The sequence below is a fragment of the Pleurodeles waltl genome, chromosome 4_1, assembly GCF_031143425.1.
Source record: "Pleurodeles waltl isolate 20211129_DDA chromosome 4_1, aPleWal1.hap1.20221129, whole genome shotgun sequence".
NCBI lineage: Eukaryota > Metazoa > Chordata > Amphibia > Caudata > Salamandridae > Pleurodeles > Pleurodeles waltl.
Window position 1 is genome coordinate 302,895,735 of NC_090442.1, and position 19,128 is coordinate 302,914,862.

Sequence of the window (19,128 nt, forward strand, 5' to 3'; positions counted from 1 at the left end):
CCGGGGCTCAGAGAAGGTGATAAGGAGTTCCACCAGCGCAACTCAAGTTTTAAAAGCTCCACTATTGCTGACTGATCATTTCATTTCAGGAAGTTAAGATAATACATGCAGAACAACAACAAGATCAACATTTAGATTAGGTTATTTCATTTCTTCCAATTAATCAAAAACAGAAGGTACATGATTTTTACCTCAGCTTTGTATATATTAGAAGGATGATTCCTGATTCCACATTTCGAAGTAATTGTTTTGCAGCAGCTTTCCGGTACCAAGATATCAGTGGTCGAGCGGATGTATGCACTGCTGAGCCAGTCTGCAGAGCTGTTGCTGCCACAGCATTTTAACTAAAATGTGAAATAGAAGCAATATTTTATTGCAAGCCTTTTTCCAAGTGAGCAAGTAAGAATAACAGGTACTTTTTATTACCCAGAGTCTGGCTGCACAGCATATGAATAACTTTTCTGCTTTTGAAATGGTAATCGGGAAGAGGAGAACACAGTGGTGATTCTACTGAACTCTTCACTGAAGCAGACACCGAGTAGAATGTGGGTGGAGAACAGTTATTACTTTGAATTAGAATAGGTTTTTGATAACCTTGGTGTGGAAACTGAAAAGCTACTATGCCATACTTTTATATTGTTACATTGACAACCAAATTTAATAGCATTTCTAATTTTATAATACATTAAGGGGGTCATTACGACCCCAGCAGTCGGCGTTAATATGGCGATAAGTAGTTCCAACAGGCTGGCAGTACTTACCGCCATATTATGACATTGGCGGGTTGGCTCAAGCCAATGTACCACTCCGACCGCCACGGCAGTAACAGTGGACAGCCATCTCCGGCTGTCACTGTTCCACTTGCAGGATTATGACCCCACCTACCACCATGGTTTTCGTGGCTTTCTTAATGCCACGAAAACCATGGCGGTAGGCACTATCAGTGACAGGGAATTCCTTCCCTGTCACTGATAGGGGTCTCCCCCTCCAGTTAGCCCCCCCACCCCACCAAAGCCCCCCCACCACCCATCTACATTCACGCCCGCCTTCACACACACACATGCATACACAAACCCATTTCCACATGCATCCACGCATGCATACATCCATTCACACACACATCCGCACACACTTTCATGCATACATGCAGACACGCATTCACATAACACAACATACACGCACTCACACCTCCATACATGCACACACACATTCAACACGCAACACACATCCGCATCCACGCACACACAACCATTCACACCCCCCCACACACAACACCCCCCCACCCACTTATTGTTGGAGAACCGACTTACCTGTGTTCAGAGGTTCCTTCGACAGGAGACGGGACAGGGCGCTGCTGCCACCAGCAGCGCCCGCCAGCAGAACAACGCCAGGCGGTATTATGGGTCATAATACGGCTAGCGACGGTCTACTGGCGTGTGGCATGGCCACAGCCGGATTTCCACAATTTTTCTGGTGGAAATCCGGCTGTGGTCATAATATGGCGAACGGCTGGTAGCCGCGGCAACGGTCCTTTGGCAGCTGTCGCCGCGGCGGTAGGCGGTTTTTACCGCCAATCTCAAAATGAGGGCCTAAGTATTACAAGCAGAAATAAAACAAATTATGACACAAAAATATAACACAACAAACACAATACATGCAGACCCTCATCATGACCCTCGTATCCCGAAGACTGCCAGGGTGGCTGTGGCGGTGTAATCGCCAACGGGCCGGGCCATGAATACCGGCAAATTAGGAGTTTGCCCGATGCCAAACCACTGAGCCTCCACCCGTCCTGACACATTACTCCATTCTGCCAGGCTGGAGTTGACTCTCACACAAACACGTACCCCCTCCCCGTTCACTCACACAAACATGCACCCCTCTCCCCGTTCACTTACACACAAATGCACATGCATACACACACTCACCACTCAATCGCATTCATGCACTCAATCGCTCACACCCACTCACACGCACTCATGCACGCACCTCCCTCCCCATCCACAAACAGTCACACCCCCACCCCATTCACAGTCACTCACCCCCTCACCCCATCCACAAACTCTCACTCACCCCCTCACCCTATCCACAAACACTCACTCACCGCATTCACAAACACTCACTCAACCCCTTACCCCATCCACAAACACTCACACACGCAGACACGCACCCACAAATACCCCTCCTCCCCCTGCATTCACAACATACACACACACTCAAACACGTACACCCCCCACATCGGACGATTCACTTACCTCATCTGTCGAGGGGGTCAGGAGGGGATGGGTCCTAGCGCATCCACCCCTGGCAGCGCCTCGCCATCAGGACACCACCACACCGTATTACGGGTTGCAATATGGTGGGCGGTCTCTTTTTGGCGTGGCGGTACCGCCTCTGCACTTCCGACTGCCAGCACGACTGGTCTCGGAATTCTACCCGATTTCGGGCAGAATTCAGAGATCAGTCGTATTAGGGCAGTCTTAAGACTGCCAGCACTGGTGGTATTTCGGCGCCTGTGGCTTAGGCGGTCTTTGGAAAAAGACCACCGAAGTCATGCTGAAGGCCATAGTATTATATATAGTAAAAATGAAAGTGAGAAAAATGTAATAAAACCTGCAGGGCAAATGTGAAATCAGTTAACCTTCTTTTAGGTGACAGAACTGAATCAGAAAAATTGCAAGAATAAGTATAATAAATAGAACCTAAAAAGCCTAATAAGCATAATATAAAAATAAATCACAATAGCTAGAGATACAAACTGACAAATAAAGAAAGGGACTAGCGGTAGGGAAGAATAGTGAAACTCATCTTCAAGGGCTTTTGCTATAACAAAAGCATTGAGTAGCTTTTACTGATCCGAGACATGACATTTGTAAGATATGGCATCAAGAGTACAGAGACCCAAACACAACTGATGGTTATGATAACTCAAGTGAGTGTCTTCCACAGGCTTGTTGGAACTTTTTATTTGCAAAGGCCCAGTGGGCACTGTGGTATTTAAAATACATTTAAAGAAGGAAATGGCCCCCTGCCTTACTTCAAGTTCTACGTTTGAGCGATATAGGAGGTTTATACTACTAAAAGTAGAAAAAAAAGGAAAATCACCATACATCCTTCTAGCTGAAACCTCAAAGAATGAAATGGGTATGGTGTTTGAGAAAAGGGGGATGGATTTACTTTTGCCTCCTGTCTGTACCCTGGGTACACAAATGGTGAAATTAGTTGATTCTGGATGGGGAAGCATCACCCATGTTATGTGGCATGCTTCATCATCAGCATCCTCACCCTACCCTGGTAAGATAGTACGATCAGGCAAGACTTAACCTCATCTGTAAGAGAGTTCTTGATAAAACTTATACCTGGATAAGGCAGGGATACATGTAGTATTAAAAATGCCTTAGGGTGGAATCTCCTCTAATAATAGGCGCCATAGATATGGTTAAAAATGTGTCCTAGATGATTTTGTTCTGAAGATTTAAATAGTAGGTTAACTGTGACAAGGTGGAAAACATATTGCTTGATATCTATAATGGGTTTAAAACTTACACACTATGAAATCACGGAATGAGAAACCATGGATTCTGTTTCCTTTATAGCTGCCTAAACTGAAATTATTAATGTGAAATACACATCTTACAGCTTCTCCAATATGTGACTCTCCAGTATTGTAAGATCATACATTTAATTATGTACTGTGATGCAGATCAGATTATCAGATGAGGACAACTAGTGGAAGAAATACTCGTATATAGATGCACAAGTGAACAGACAGAATACAGAATTACATCCAGACATTTAAAAGCTAGAATTAGAAGGAAAAAAAACACATTTCTAGAGTTTTATAGAATAACAGAATTTAGATCTTCTAAGGACTCAGTCGTTATGCCAACTTGAATTCAAACGCCAGTTGGACTGCAACCAATGCTCAACTGAGCAATGCTTACATAAGATGTGCTTCTGGTAACAATCAGCCTAACGAGACAAGACAGGGAAAATTAGTGGGATCCCCAATCTTCTTTCCTCAATCAACACCACACTGAAGGAGCACTAGAATACGGAATATGAATTTCAAAATATTTATTTTAAAACCTCAGTCTAGTGCATACAATATGAATTGTAACCACACAGAAGATAAACATTACGAAACCACAGACATTTACAAATATTGTGAAGAGCAGATAATATTGGAACATTGTTATTACATTTATAGCCCTAATGCCCTCATTTGCTACTTCTAGGCACTGTGCTGGTTCTAGCAGATTAATAAAAAAGTAAATTTTGATTTGTAAAGAGGGTGCATACTCGGATAAATACAGCCTATTGTTCCATCTGAATAGCACTCCTGCTGTACTGGTGAAAGGGCAGCTGTGAATGGCGAAGAATAAACACAGCCCATGGAGCAGTCAGTGAAGGCCACTCGCTTCACAGCAAACTTTAATTACAGTGGATGCTGAGATCGTGGTCATCCATCCCATCTGATATCACTGGCATGAAGCACCCCTTTAATTCATAGCTTGGTGTGTGCAGTTTTATAAGCTTTAATCAGCGCCTCATTGACGACTTTCAGAATAAACACTCAATTTGAATCTCTAATAAAAACTTTCAGAATAGGCAACCAATGTGAAGGCTTGTAAAAGACTTTCGAAAATAAAATTCAATATGAGAGCCTGTTGAGGATTTACAGAGTAGATTATCAAGATTCAGTGGCCAAGTGCTCTTTGGGCTATTTTTGAATTATTAGGCAGTGTTCTTTTTGAGAGACAACAAAAGGGAACACACAGTCATTGACATTCTAGACACTCTTATTTGTTAAGAATGGATAGCAATGACATTCATAGCAGAAAAGATAAAATATCGCGAATATATTTGCACAAGCTTGATTATACTATTTATATAACTATTTGAAGAATGAATCAAACAACATGCCAGGAATGTGCATTCAATCTAATTATAGTTAATTATTTCTTAATTATTTCACTAACACAGTGGCATACAAAAATGAAAAGTCCTTGGACAGAAAAACATAGGCCCATATTTACCATTTTTCCACTCAGCCACCTTGCTGCGCTGTGTGAAAGTATTTCCTTTCCCAAGCCGTTTAGTGGCGCATGCGCACTTTTGGAGGCCCAGACCCATCACAGGCACCTTTGTGTCATGTTGCAAGAGTGCCTGCATTGTAGGCAGGATTGTTTTTGTTAAGGAAGGGACAGCTTCCTGCACAAAAAAATCCTCAGAGACATTTTCCTTTTTCTATTTGCGATGCAGAATGCAGCACATGTAGAAAGAGGAGAACACAAGGAGAAATAAAGATATTTCTCTTTGTTACACCTCCCCTTGACGAATTCCCAGGTCTACTACTACAGGGAATTCTGGGAATGTGTCAAAATCCATGGGTGGATGAGTCAGAACACCCACACTCAACCCATGCAACACCTCCCTAAGTAACGCAAGGCAGCTAATTTGTGCAGCTTTGCTCCACATGTATCAAGCCATGCAGGGCAATGCAAAGTGGCCTTCCATGGCTTGTTAAATCTCACTTAGGTTTGCACACCTTTGTGTGGCGCAAGGGTGACACAAAACCTTGATACATCAGGCCAAAAGTGTTTATAACAACTCTGATCAAAAAGCCGCAGTTGTATTATCATACAAACATTACCTTATCACCCACATACGTAGTCAGAAACCAATAGGATGTATTTCCTGATGAATGCCCCCGACCCAATTCTGGTCTAAATATAGGCTGAAACATCTTGAAATGAAGAGGCTCTTACTTTTTAATCTTGTGATAGAAAATGAGAATAAAAGAGACGTTTTGTACCCTTGCTCAATATTATTTTGGTACTTGGGAGTCACCTGAGAGCTAGCTGTAGATAGATGTTAGTCGTTTTACTATTAATTAGTGCCTGTTATACATTTGGTTTAGGTATCATAACTAGGTCACCATAAAAAGAATGCTTGTCACAGTGCAGAAAAGTGCATGTTTATTTGTTGTACAAAAGCTGCACTAGTTCATGTGTTTTACTGGTTTTAACAAAATAATTGAAATTCTGCTGCACACCATAGTCCCTGTTCTGTGTCCAGGAACAGTCTATCTCTAACTTCCTTGCAAAGGGAAGTCCTTGTGTTGGAAATCTACAAGACTATAAGCTAAACCAGCATCATTATGACTGTGCAGCAGCAGCAGCTCTTTATTTTCTAGTGTTTTTGTTAGTACAGCATTTGATTTATTTTATGCAACAACATTTGTGTTTAACATCCAATGTAACTAATGTGCAAGTACGTCTTATTTTGAAATTAATAATGTCATTGATGCTGTGTAAATAACATTTTAGTGCTACCCAGTCATGTAAAATTATGTTATGAATTTGTGTTTTCTTTGTGCTAAACATTATAAAAGATGTGCTTTTTGGGAAAGAATCATACTTTACAGACTTTTCTGACTTCACTGTTAATGTTTTTGCATGTTGCTTAGAAAGGGCTAAATTCTTGCGGTCCTTTCTGTATTTAGGGAAATTTACTATTTGAATATTCACCAGAAGTGCTGTGATTTGTTTCATTTCCTAAAGACACGTGGCATTTTGCATTTATATGATCTTGGTTTTGTGCTAATTCCCTTGATGAACTAACATTTGGTTTCTGTAATGATATTAATATTTGAATACATCTACAAATATTAAAACTTGGAAAAGCCTTGTTGTGCAGGTTTTGTAATAGTTTCACTTAGCATTACAGTTCAGTATTCTTGCCAACAACACTCCTTAATTAATTAAGTGTGGAGAACTGACATACGCACAGTGCACAGAGGTCTCATTTTAATGACTGGATGCCGGAAAGGTCTGCTGAGACCTCTACTGCATTGCCCCAAAAAAGCTTAGTCCTTCCAGTACCCAATGCACAGAAGTGAAAAATGTCAAATGTCTCCTTAAGAGAGTCACAACTTGGAGGAAAAAACTAACAGGGAAATAGAAACCTCCAGCCAATCTTAAGATTCTTCTTTGAAGATGCACAGAATGAATGAGGAGGACTGCGAGCATCAAACTCCATCCAAGGAAACAGGAAGGAGGAAGGAGACAGGTCAACATCAAGATTAAAATTTATGATGAACGTTCCAGCTTCAATAAGCAAAGAGTTAAGGATAAAAAAACACATGGATGAGGAATGCAACAACAAGTTGGTGAACAAATTGGTTGTAATGCATCCGTCATTCACAACTGCCTCCTTATCTGTAGTCTAAAAGGAAGTGATAAGGCAGGAAAAGGATAATATTTCACCTATGATTAGGAATCTGTCCTCTGACTTTCATTTTGGAAAAGGCTGTATTTACTTAGGATGCAAAGAAGTAGTCTTCCAGTGCAGCATTCTGCAAGCCTGCTATTGTCCTACTCATCCAGGCACAGACCATCTCATAGACCTCCTCTTCAGGCAGCTGAAAGTATTAGGACTCCGGGACATATCTGATTACTGGGGCTACCAGTGGTGTGTAAAGATGCTCTGCCTTTTAACAAGGTCTATGCTTTCACTTGTCCGAGGGCTTCAGTAACCCTTTACCCTATGTCTCAGCACAGATGTATCAGCTAGTGTAGATAGGCAACCTCACTTACTTGTGGAGTCAGTCTTATCCACAAGTAGGCAACAAAAGGAACTGATCATCTTTTGTGTGACAGCTCCTCAAGGATGACTTATCTGAGCTCATCGGAATATTCAAGGTGGGGCTGTGGCCTTCCTGTTGGAAGAATAGGGCCAAATCTTGCTTGATAGGTCTGTCCTTTGCCCTCTGAAAGGAATCAAACAGGACAAGAGGACAATTATTGTTTTTCTCTTGTATGGGCACTGAGGGACAATGCTTTGTTTCATTAACCTTCTGTCTCCAGGTTTGTTGTGGGTCCTGGGCCTGCTTCAAACTAGATTCTAGTGTTAGATGTGGTAGGATTTCCCCATTATACTTCCACAAATTCCCTAAGCCCTCAGAGCCCACGTTTAGTGTGGAAGAAGGCTTTTGCCAAATTGAAAATGCCTTTGGAGGTGTCTGCAGTAAGACAACCAGGAAGTACTGAAAAAGCAGGAAGGGTTAAAAATGTATATCTCTGGTTCTCCTTTTAGGTTGTTGTAATTTTAGTGTCATTTACTTTATTATATTTTACTCTAGTTTTTCAATTGATTATGAGTTTTGCTGCTTGATGGTTTGACTTTATTTCTGTGTTGGTTCTGCATAAAAACTTTACACATCACCATAACTTAAGCCTGCCTTCTCTATGCCATAATTACCACGGGGCTGAGCTCAGGTTAATTTAGTGACTTTGAGGGTTCTTCTTGACAAGAGTAGTGATTATTCCTTAAGGTGGGAAGGCAACCAATCAAATAGTAACTTTATTTCGGCTAAAAGCCATAAAAGTAAACAATAAAACACCATATCATAATTGAACAAGCTAACTAAGTTATAGAATCACATAGCTATTGAAAACAGTGCAAAACAACAATTTTTCTTAAAATCTAAAAAAACTAAAATATTAAATATACAATTTTTAGACCATTATATCTTAACTCCAAACAGTTAAAACTTGTTATGCTGGATAAATATAATCTAAGACCAATGTATTTAAACACGCAATTATAACAATCCTCTGGTTCTTATAGCCCATGCACTTTGCAGGAACCTTGCAACTGAAAAAACTATTTTGTCATTTGTATCAGTTGTCAAAAGGCGTAATGCTGTATTCCATTCCCTAATCCCCACTGACCTACATAACGGAGCAATCCACTTCTTCCTAGGTGCCAAGTATCTAGGGCAAAAAAACATAAAGTGCGCGAGTGACTCTATTGTCTTTTGGCAAAAATGACAAAATATTGAGTTACTATCCTCCGCTCTCCATCGCGATGTAAATGTCTTGAGCGGGACGATCCCTAATCTGAATTTGATGAAAAGTGTTTTAGTATAGGGAGGATTTACATTCTCCATATAGGCCTCACATTTGGGGCTGCATTTATGGTCTAAGAACTGTAAGGTCAGACTGCCTTGCTTTTTGGACCAGATTTGAACCAGGATGTTCTCCCAGTAGCACCTTTTTACACGCTCTTTTACTTCCTTGGTCAAATTATGAGGAGTACTCCACACCTCCTCCATCTTGAGGAGCTTACACATATCTCTGATGTGTCTGAACCAAGGGATCTTTAATGCACAATCACCTACGAGAAACTCATCTAATGCTACGTGGAGGGTAGACAAGTACTCCGAAGTCCAAAGACGAACCCAATACATGAGAGGTCTTAATGCAATTTCATTATGGATCTCGTTTAAGGCTAGGTCAAATCTAAGGGGGGTGAGAGGGGTACTCATCGGTATCCGCAAGAAATTCCGTATGAAACGGTTTTCTACCTTAGTCAAACACCTGGAGTTAGAGCATCCCCAAAGCTGAGCACCATACATTGAAGCTGCAACTGCTGCTGCTTTATAAACAGTAATGGTGGGAGATATCTCCCCTTCCAAGGTACTGGCAATTTTCCTTCCTATCACTATTGACCTCTGCCTGAGTACTATCAGACTCTTCCCAATCTGCACCGACCAGTGTTGGTCATCACTTAGCCTGATCCCCAGATAGTCGAATTGGCTGACTGTCTCCACTGGTTGGCTTGCTATGGTCATTTTCCCCCTAAACGATTTATGTGGGTTAAAAGCCATGAACTTTGATTTTGTTGGAGTTATTTCAAAACCTCTGGAAAAACAGAAGTTATAAAAGCATCCAGTTCATTTTGTAAGCCCATGGGTGTTCTCGAGATTAATGAAGTGTCGTCAGCAAACATTAAAATGGGGACAGGGGATCCAGCTAGCCTTGGGGCATCATGGTTGCAGTGTAGCAGTTGGTCCGCCGCACCATTAATATAAAGATTAAACAGTGTTGGTGCCAAAATGCACCCCTGCCTAACGCCCCTGTTGACAGGTATAGCTTCCGTTAGATCGCCACTTTGTGACCAACGTACTTGAGCATAGGTACCTTCATGTAGGTACCTAATCAATCTTAGTAATTCTCCTTCAAGTTGGTAATTCTCCATGACATTCCATAATAGATCCCGAGGTACCATGTCAAAGGCAGCTTTTAAATCAATAAAGGCTACATATAGATGGCTCTTATGAAGTGACAAGTATTTCCAACAGAGAAGGTTGAACCTAAAAGCCTGATCTATTGTACTCATTCCTTTTCTAAAACCTGCCTGGAAGTCGGAGAGAATATGAGAATCCTCTATCCAAGCCTGTAGTCTGTTCAATACCTGCTTGCTGAATATCTTTTGACTAACATCAATTAGGCTAATAGGCCTATAATTGGAAGGTTGTTCCCTTGGCCCTTTCTTGTAAATAGGAACTATGATTGCTCCTTGCCACCTGGTAGGAAGTCCTCCCCCTCTCAGTATCTTGTTGCTGAGCGCATTTAGATACAGAGACCAAGTTGTCGGTCGGGACAAATATAAATCACCTGGGATGCTATCAAGACCAGGGGCCTTCCCTTTCTGTATTTATCGAAGAGCCAGAGTTGTTTCTTTTAGGGAGAAAAGATCCAGGTCAAATTTGGGTGGTATAACTCTCCCGTCCATAGGAGTATTGGGAAGAGGTTCATTAGGTTTTAAAGAAGGAACAGTGGTGCTACTATTCTGAGGTTTTCTGTATACATTTTTAAAATAGGTCACCCAAGTTTCAGGCTGAATTACGGGAAAGTTCTCTACACCTTGAGAGCTACTTTTGTCTGCCACTAATTTCCAGAATAATTTAAAATCTTTCTCGTGAAGTGCATCAACCATCCTATTCCAATATTTAGTTACCCACTCTTTTTTTGCGTTTTTAAGTACCACTTTATATGCAGCCCTGAACTTTCTGATCTCTCAACAGTTTCCTGCCTTAAGTGCTCCAAATAGCTGTATTTTAGCCAGGCGGCAGGAGTTAGAGAACCACCTCAATGTTCGAGTCCCAGTCTCTGTTCGTCTCCTTGCTATCTGAAAATGTGGTTTTAGCCGGGTGATCAAGATACTATGCAGTTTAATCAAATCCACCAATATCATATTTATATGCTTCAGTGGAGAAAGCGTTGTTACAACTGTTCTATAAATTGATAGCTGGAAGTTTACGTCATTCTCCACCCAATCCCATTTCACATTTTTATAATCATTGGTCAGGGTTAAAACATTACTTTGGGCCCATGTTGTCAATGATTTACAACTAAATAGAATAGTAGAAAAGGTGGTAATCAGAGCTTGATGGTCACTATCATAACGAGGGAGAACAACCATGTCAATGCGGGTTTTCCAGAGAGCATCATCTACTAGAATATAGTTCAGATGGCTAGAGTATAGGCCTCTCCTATATGTAGGGGACGCCGGGGTGACTGATCTGGTGTTTCCATTTACTATTCTTAATCCCTTTATTTTTATTAAATCTTCAAGTAGGTCTAATGCTCCTCCCTCTTTCTTAGATATGACTTGCACCGGCCCAGATCTATCCCATGGATCTGTTACCTGGATTCCTCTTTGCTGGTTGTCATCTCTGCAGTTCAATTGCATATTAAAATCTCCTGCGACAATTAAACCCTGCCCTCCGGGAAGACAATTAAGTAAGTCTGTTAGCATACTCATCAAAACAGTCTGCGTCCTTTGGGTACCCGGTCTGACATATATATTTACAATTATTATATTAACAAGACCCCTAGTAGTACTAATTTCAATCTCAACAGCTAGTAGATCCCTTGTAGGGGTTGCTAATTCCTTCACCTTAGGGAACAGATCATGTTTTATCCAAATTATCAAACCCCCTGAGGCCCTGCCAGATGGTGATGGAAGCGCGGTCTTCTGGAAGGTCCAATACCCTTCTCTGTTAATTGCAGATGAAGCCCATGTCTCCTGCAGTAGGATAATATGGTGTTGATCTATAAAACTGCACCAGTCAGGGTTAGCTGTTTTCTGAAGCAGCCCTGCCACGTTCCAAGATAGAAACCTGATCGGTAGATCAAAACCATCTCCCATCTCGGACAGCTTTTCTCTAGTCTCATTTAGACAAGGCGTTGCTCCCAGGTCCTTCTCCTTTAGTAAATCACTGCAATATACTTTTGACTCCGCTCCCAAGATGTATGGTATCTCGTTACTTGCCATAAAGGGATCACAACTGGGTATACCATCTCTCCCAGCCTTCACCGTGGGGGCTTCACGCCAGTCAATGGCTGACGCTGGGCTGTTCATTTGATCCCTTCTATAAAGAACATATGTCCTGAGCCGCTGGGATATTATTTCTCTCTTGGAAACCCAAATTTGTCAGTGATTGGGGGAGTTTGTGGGCAAGTGACACTTGGGATGAGGCACCGGGTCTCACTCTTGCATCAAGTGCCAGAGGGCCCTTAACTAGGCTCTGGCTGGTCAGTTTTAACCCTATAAAATCTGTTGTCAATCCTACTCTTGTATATCTCTGTGCGGTGACTATGTCATCCCTTATAATAGAGCTGCACTTCTTTGTCCCCCTTATCCAATGGATTACTTTATTTTTAAGAGAATCCCCTTTCTCTCGTTGACCATTACTTAACTTGGGGACATTCAACATGTATATATTGTAATCACTATGTCTAATCTGACTTAAGGGGGCGTTGCTCAAAGGGCATATAGACCTCTTATTTAGGGGTTCATTTCCATGCACTTCACAGTTAACCCTCTTATTCAAGATTTTATCACATTCGTTAGAGGTGCCAACTACAGAAGATATGCTATCGCCCCCGTGAATGTTCCGCACTTCAACCCTTCTACCCCTACACCTCCCTGTCATGGATGTTTCAGCTAATAAAGTTGGCTGCGCCAGGGAGTTAGAGTCCGCTTTTAATGATGACTGCTTTATATCTCCAATTACTGCAGATATGCCATTCAACTTCTCATTTATCATATGACTAAAGGATGTAAGGTACTCCCTAAGACTCTGAATTTCAGCTTTTATCTGTGCTAGCTGTAATTCAGCAGGCTGTTCCTTCTGGATTGCTGAGGATGGTATTAACTCCTCTATTTCCCTTGGCATAATCTTCTCTGATTCAAGTGGCGCCAATAGGGCAAGGGTGAAAAACGGTTATTACAATTTATAAGGGGGAACACACCATCTTGCTGACTAGGCAGGCTTGGTTTAGGGCTCTCTATTAGGTTATGTGGGTTTTCTGACCTATTAGGTTCTAAGTTAGAGCCCTGAGATATGGATATCTGTGACTCTCTACTCACAGGGGCAAAAAAGGATTTTATATAATTTGTGGTAGCAGTAACAACTTTCCTACGTGATTTTGAGGGTTTAGTAGCTAACAAACTCTCCACTTCCTCAATAAGGTCGTCAATTTGAGTCAGTGTACAATTCTCAGCAGAATGTCTGGGTACTTTCTTTGCCCCTCCCTGCTCGGTGGGATTGCTACTGGCTTTCCTCTTTCCCATTTGGTAAGTTGTTGGAATCCTCAGATTTGTTATCACAAAGGAGAAAAAAGGGAGAAGAAGGGTATAAATACCACAACAGATATGATTTAAAATCCACCCCGGTAGCGTAATGCAGCTGATTTAACTTTTGCTTTGTTAAATTCTAAAATGTCAGGTCCCAACACTGGGTGGTAAAGAGGCTATATGAAAATAAACACCAACACAGTACCTTCAGGCAGCCATACGCCTATGAGCTGCCTAATCCAGAGTCTTTAGAGGGATATCAGGGGGGGCACTGCCCTGCTTCCTCCTGGCAACGACGGGCAGGGACGGGCCCGCCCTTGGCACGGGCTTTGCCTGGGCGCGTCCCACGCGCGTCCCGCGAGCGGGAGCGCAAAATTTAAATTAAAGGGCTCCCGGCCCTGTGACAGCCCCTCCTCCTCCTGGTGGCACAACAGCGGCGTCGCACGTTTCCTGCGAGCGGGAGCGCAAAATTGAAATTAAAGGGCTCCCAGCCCTGGGACAGCCCCTTCTCCTCCTGGTGGCACAACAGCGGCGTCGCGCGCTTCCCCATTCAACCATTGCGTATATTGATCCAATTTCACTGCACTCTAGTTCCCAAAAAGCACGTTAAGGATATAGAACTCCAGTCATAGTGAGGAGCTAACACAATCATGAAGCATGTCACTTGTTGTGGGTGAGATTTTGGTGTCCATTCACTTATAGCTGGAAATTAAAACATTGGCCTACAAGAGGGTCATTTGCTTGAGGAACACTGAGGCTTCTCTATGCTAAGAAACCCAAAGGCTTCTGTATTTTTACTGTGTACTGTATTTTTAGGGAAGCTATATTCCAATCACTCTAATTATTTTCTCTTGCTTTGTCTCTTTTGTTAAAAGTAAGTATGCCTACCATGGATGGTTGATGACTTTATGAAGGAAAATAAGCATTTTTCAACAACCAAAATATAATGGAGACACTCAATGAGTTAGTCTTTTCAACTCTATAAAGCTGTGTTACATAACAGTGGCAATGACAAGCCATAAGAAACCTGGTCCAGATAAACTTGATTCAAAGTCCAAGCGCTGTCAAGATGATGTTCACTTTTTAAAATCAATGAAAGCTGCTTCTGGCTGATGATCCCATTACAAGGGTGAAACCGGTCCTGATTTGCTTGTGTTCTGGTTCAGGGAGGACTGGGCTTGACAGTTCAGGCTAGACTGTTCCCACTGGAAAAGGGTCAAGACTGATTTGCATATAGCTGGGTCCAAACTGAGGTGGCATAGCATGCAAAATAATGGATTGGGATGAGGCTCCCAGTAATTAATAGTGGCTGAGATTAATACAAGCATTCCATCCATCACTTTTTGAATACTTTAGTATGTTGCCCTAAGTCTGACGAGTAAGTCCAGATGTGAGTTCTGTGCACACTGTGGCACTGGAACCAAGCTATACCGAGATGATGAGCGTATAAAAAGGGCAAAATTGGTCTTTGGTTGCTTGTGTTCCTGTTCAGGGAGGACCTGGCTTGGCAGTTCAAGCTGGACTATTGTCATTGCAGCAGTGTAAAGACTGATCTGCATATAGATGGGTCCAAACTGAGTTTACATGGTGCTCAAAATAAGGATGAATTGGTATGTGATCCGAGTAATTACCAGTGGCTGAGATTTATTCAAGCATTCCATACATCACTTTTTGTATACTTTTAGAAAGTTGCCATTTTCTTGTTCTGACCATTTGGTGCTGCAGTCTGTATCGTGGGTCACACGACTAAGTATAGCTGACAGTTGGTCTTTGTATTTTGCTCCCAGACAATGAAACAAAGGGGAATAGGTGATGACAGGATGGGTCATCTCAGACCTGATGAGGGGGAGGAGCTGTCATCTACTACACTTGCACATCACAAAGTCTCTGTCTAAGCACGCTCACAAAGGGTTTGATAATAGTCTTTTGTGACCCCAGACAAGCTAGGACTACCTGAGGAAGGCAGAAAATTCCAAGCACCTCTGGGGGTGGCTTCTAGGCACTATTGTTATTTAAAGCTTTGAAATATTGTCTTTTTCATCTGAAATATTTTATTAAATTTCACTCCATTCTGCTAAGTTGGAGTGGGATTTTTTTCTGTTGTGTTTTTCCTGTATTACTGTTTGAAGTGCTGCATGAATACTTTACACATTGCCTCCAAGTTAAGCCTGATTGCTTTTGTGCCAATCTACCAGAAGGTTAAACACAGGTTAATTCTATGTCAGGACCGGAGGCTCCGATTATGCTTTCTCTTTCTTTACTGACATAAACAGCAGCCAATGAAATACAAGTAACAGAAAAAAACTACAATACCCAGGACACCAAATATCCTGTCACATGGTCCAATCACCATCCAAGTCCTTGCTATAAGTCCTTTGACCTATGAAGTCACTTCCTCTTTCTTTGCTGCTTCGCAGCAGATAAGTACATGATTCTTTTCTCTCCCGTATTGAATTGTATTTAATTGTATTTACGAATGTTTTATAAATGTATAACTGTGTAAAAAAGCATTGTGATTCAGCGCGCTTGCTTTAATTAGTGCAAGCGCCCTCGCGCTTAATAATTTTGGCATTATTGCCGAATTTCAGCTCGTTTTTGGTGGAGTGGGAGCGGGAGCTCGACTGCCCTCGGGCAGTCTTTTTTCTATTTTTAACGCGCTTACACGCGCGCACGCATTAGCGAGCCGATCTCTTTCCAAATTGGAAATCGATCGGCTCGTGTATGCTGTGTGTGTGTCAGTGACCTCCCTTTACTAAATATTGCTGCTGACGCCCAGTAGTTGGTTAAAAACTATCTGGGTTGTAAAATAAAGAATAGGCTTCTGCCTAGAGTGCTCTTCAGGTCGCTCCCTCCACACTTTAATTAAGGGCTCCTTTTCTGGCCTGAACTTGGGGTTTTTGCGCTCCCCCAATTAAACTCTTGAGTTTTAATAGTTTTTCCTCCTCATTGTCTGACTATCCTTGAACCATGGCTCAATGGGATGAGCAAGAAACCGAGTACTATACCGAGGAGTTGAGTAATCAAGTTGAGGTTGATCTGGTGGAAGCCCTTGATAGCAGGGTCCAACAATCAGTTAATGATGCTCTCCTGAAAGCTCTGGGCCCTTTTTCTGGGCAAATATTTGATCTCGCCCGATCCCAGGGCTGGTCGCAAGGACAACAAGAACCCAAAAAGGTTAAAGATAAAGCTAAGAATCTGGAGGCAGGAGCAGAGGTCAGTGCTATTCATGCTGACGCTTTCGAGAAACTGCGGAAAAAACGCAGTGGCGAACACAGTTACAGTTCGAAAAAAGGAACTCCCCTTTCTTCCTCTTCCTCTGATAAGTCTTCTTCCTCAGATGACTCAGATGAGTCTGACGATCCGGTACCGAGCAAGAAAAGTAAGAAAACACCCCTCCCCCTTCAGGTCCTAGACTTTGATCCTACTCAAATTATTCATCCCAGATCCTCCAATTGGGTTCCACCTACCGAAGTAGCGCAATATGTGCAAGCCAATTTACGAAAAGCTTCGATAAAAAAGTTAGATCACGCTTGAAGGCGGAATGTCCCAGACCTGATCTGGAAGGCAAGGTATCTGAAACTCCAGAGATAGGCCCCACCATGGTCACTTTTATGAAGAAGTTCACTAAAGATCCCAAAAAAGGCCTAGATCGCTCATGGCGCAGCTGCCAAGACAAACTATTGGACCTTTCAGTGCCCTTGACTAAGATCCTAGAGCTGGCATACGTAGCCAAAGAATCTGGTTCTCCAGTAGACATCGATGTTCTTATTGGGTGGGCACAAAGAGCTGTGTGCCTTCTGGGTAACTCTAACTGTGCCATTTCTGCTGAGCGAAGGAAATCAGTGCTTATGAGAATCGACCCTAAATTATCAGATCTTGTTTCTTCAGAAGCGGGACCTTCGGCCGAAGGACTGCTCTTTGGATCTTCATGTTTTAAAGATCTAGCTAAGTTTTGCTCCACCTTTTCCTCGCTGGACAAAGCACAGATGTCATTTAAAAAGGTGTTCAAACGAGGCCTTTTTGGCAGGGCCGGTTGTTACGGGGGACGTATGTCCGGCGCAACTCCTTTTCCAGTCCCCAAAACTACTATCCAAGAGGCAGAGGTGGTTGGTACGGAGATCAAGACTCCACCTTCTACCCCACGCGACCCAGAGGGGGTCGACCCCATTTCCGTAGGGGCTATCGCAGAGGACAACAAGGAGCCATTCAAGACTCAAGTTTCACAGGTGAGCATCATTCACTTTTCTCAGGTCAGACTTGGGGGCAGAATTGCATCTTGCTTAGCAAATTGGAAACGAATCTCAGGGGATCCATGGGTTCTACAAACAGTAGAGGGATTGCGACTGGAGTTTGTCAGTACCCCCAAACAACTCTACCCCCCTGTACTAATGTGGTTTTCCCAAGCAAATCAAGATTTCATAGACAAAGAAGTGCAAGCTCTCTTAGACAAAGGAGCCGTGCAATTTGCTTCCCCGCACCCTCTCGGTTTCCTCAGTCCTATTTTGTAGTAGACAAGAAGGGAGGAGGTCACCGATTAGTCTTAAACCTAAAAGATTTCAACCAGTGGATTCTGTACAGGCATTTCAAGATGGAAGGTATCCACACGTTAAGAGACATTCTGCTAGATGGAGATTGGATGGTACGTCTGGATCTAAAAGATGCTTATCTGTCGATTCCAATTTTCCCTCCCCACAGAAGATTTCTTCAATTTCAGTGGAAGGGTCAATGCCTGGAGTTCCTGGCACTCCCATTCGGTCTATTGTCAGCCCCTTGGTGCTTCACGAAGCTATTGAGACCAGTGATGGAATGTCTCAGAACCAAGGGTGTCAGATTGATTATATATCTGGACGATATTCTGCTGATGGCTCAGTCCCCTCAAGTCCTAGTATCACACTTGGATTGGACCATCAGTCTCCTACAAGATTTAGGTTTCCTGATCAATGTACAGAAATCACTGTTGAAACCCTCACAGATAATAGAGTTTCTGGGCTTCCAGATAAATTCCACTTTATGTCAACTTCTCCTTCCATCTCAGAAGATACGCAACATCAAGAGAGAACTGAGATCGGTTTTAACCTGTCAGACAGTATCCTGGAGGAATATAGCCAGAATAGTGGGCTTGTTAGCCTCTTCTATTCAGGCGATATTCCCTGCTCCCCTGCATTACCGGGCACTTCAAAGGCTCAAGATCAGACACTTACAACAGGGTCTGAGCTATTCAGAACAAATCCCATTGACGACGGAAGTAAGATCGGAGATTCAATGGTGGCTTCATCATATGGAAGCTTGGAATGGCAGAGCGATTTTCGGTTCTCGACCGGAAGTAGTGATAGAATCAGATGCCAGCAGATGGGGATGGGGAGCTCGTTGCAACTCCCTAGTGACGGGGGGCAGATGGTCAGAATGGGAACAATCCCTTCACATCAATTGTCTGGAACTTCTAGCGGGTTCATTTGCCATAAAGAGTCTCTCCCCGCAGAAAACAGATTGTTGCATACTATTACGGATGGACAATATATCAGCTGTGAGGTATGTCAACAAACTGGGAGGCACGAAGTCCAGAATCCTGGCGGAGATTGCCAAGGACTTTTGGCATTATTGCCTGTCTCAGCGCCTAGTAGTCATAGCGGAATACCTACCTGGGGACCAGAATATCGTAGCAGACTGGAACTCCAGGTACCTATCAGATTCCAG

At 42.7% G+C, this 19,128-nt stretch overlaps 1 protein-coding gene across 1 annotated transcript in view; it reads right to left on the reverse strand.

Annotated features, from left to right (window-relative positions):
• LOC138287710 (tetraspanin-11-like) overlaps positions 1-19,128 on the reverse strand; it is a 1,278,137-nt gene that overhangs the window by 331,203 nt on the left and 927,806 nt on the right. The window contains exon 6 of the mRNA XM_069228392.1: positions 192-344. Within this exon, the coding sequence (XP_069084493.1) occupies positions 192-344 (153 nt within the window). The remainder of the gene's footprint in view (positions 1-191; positions 345-19,128) is intronic.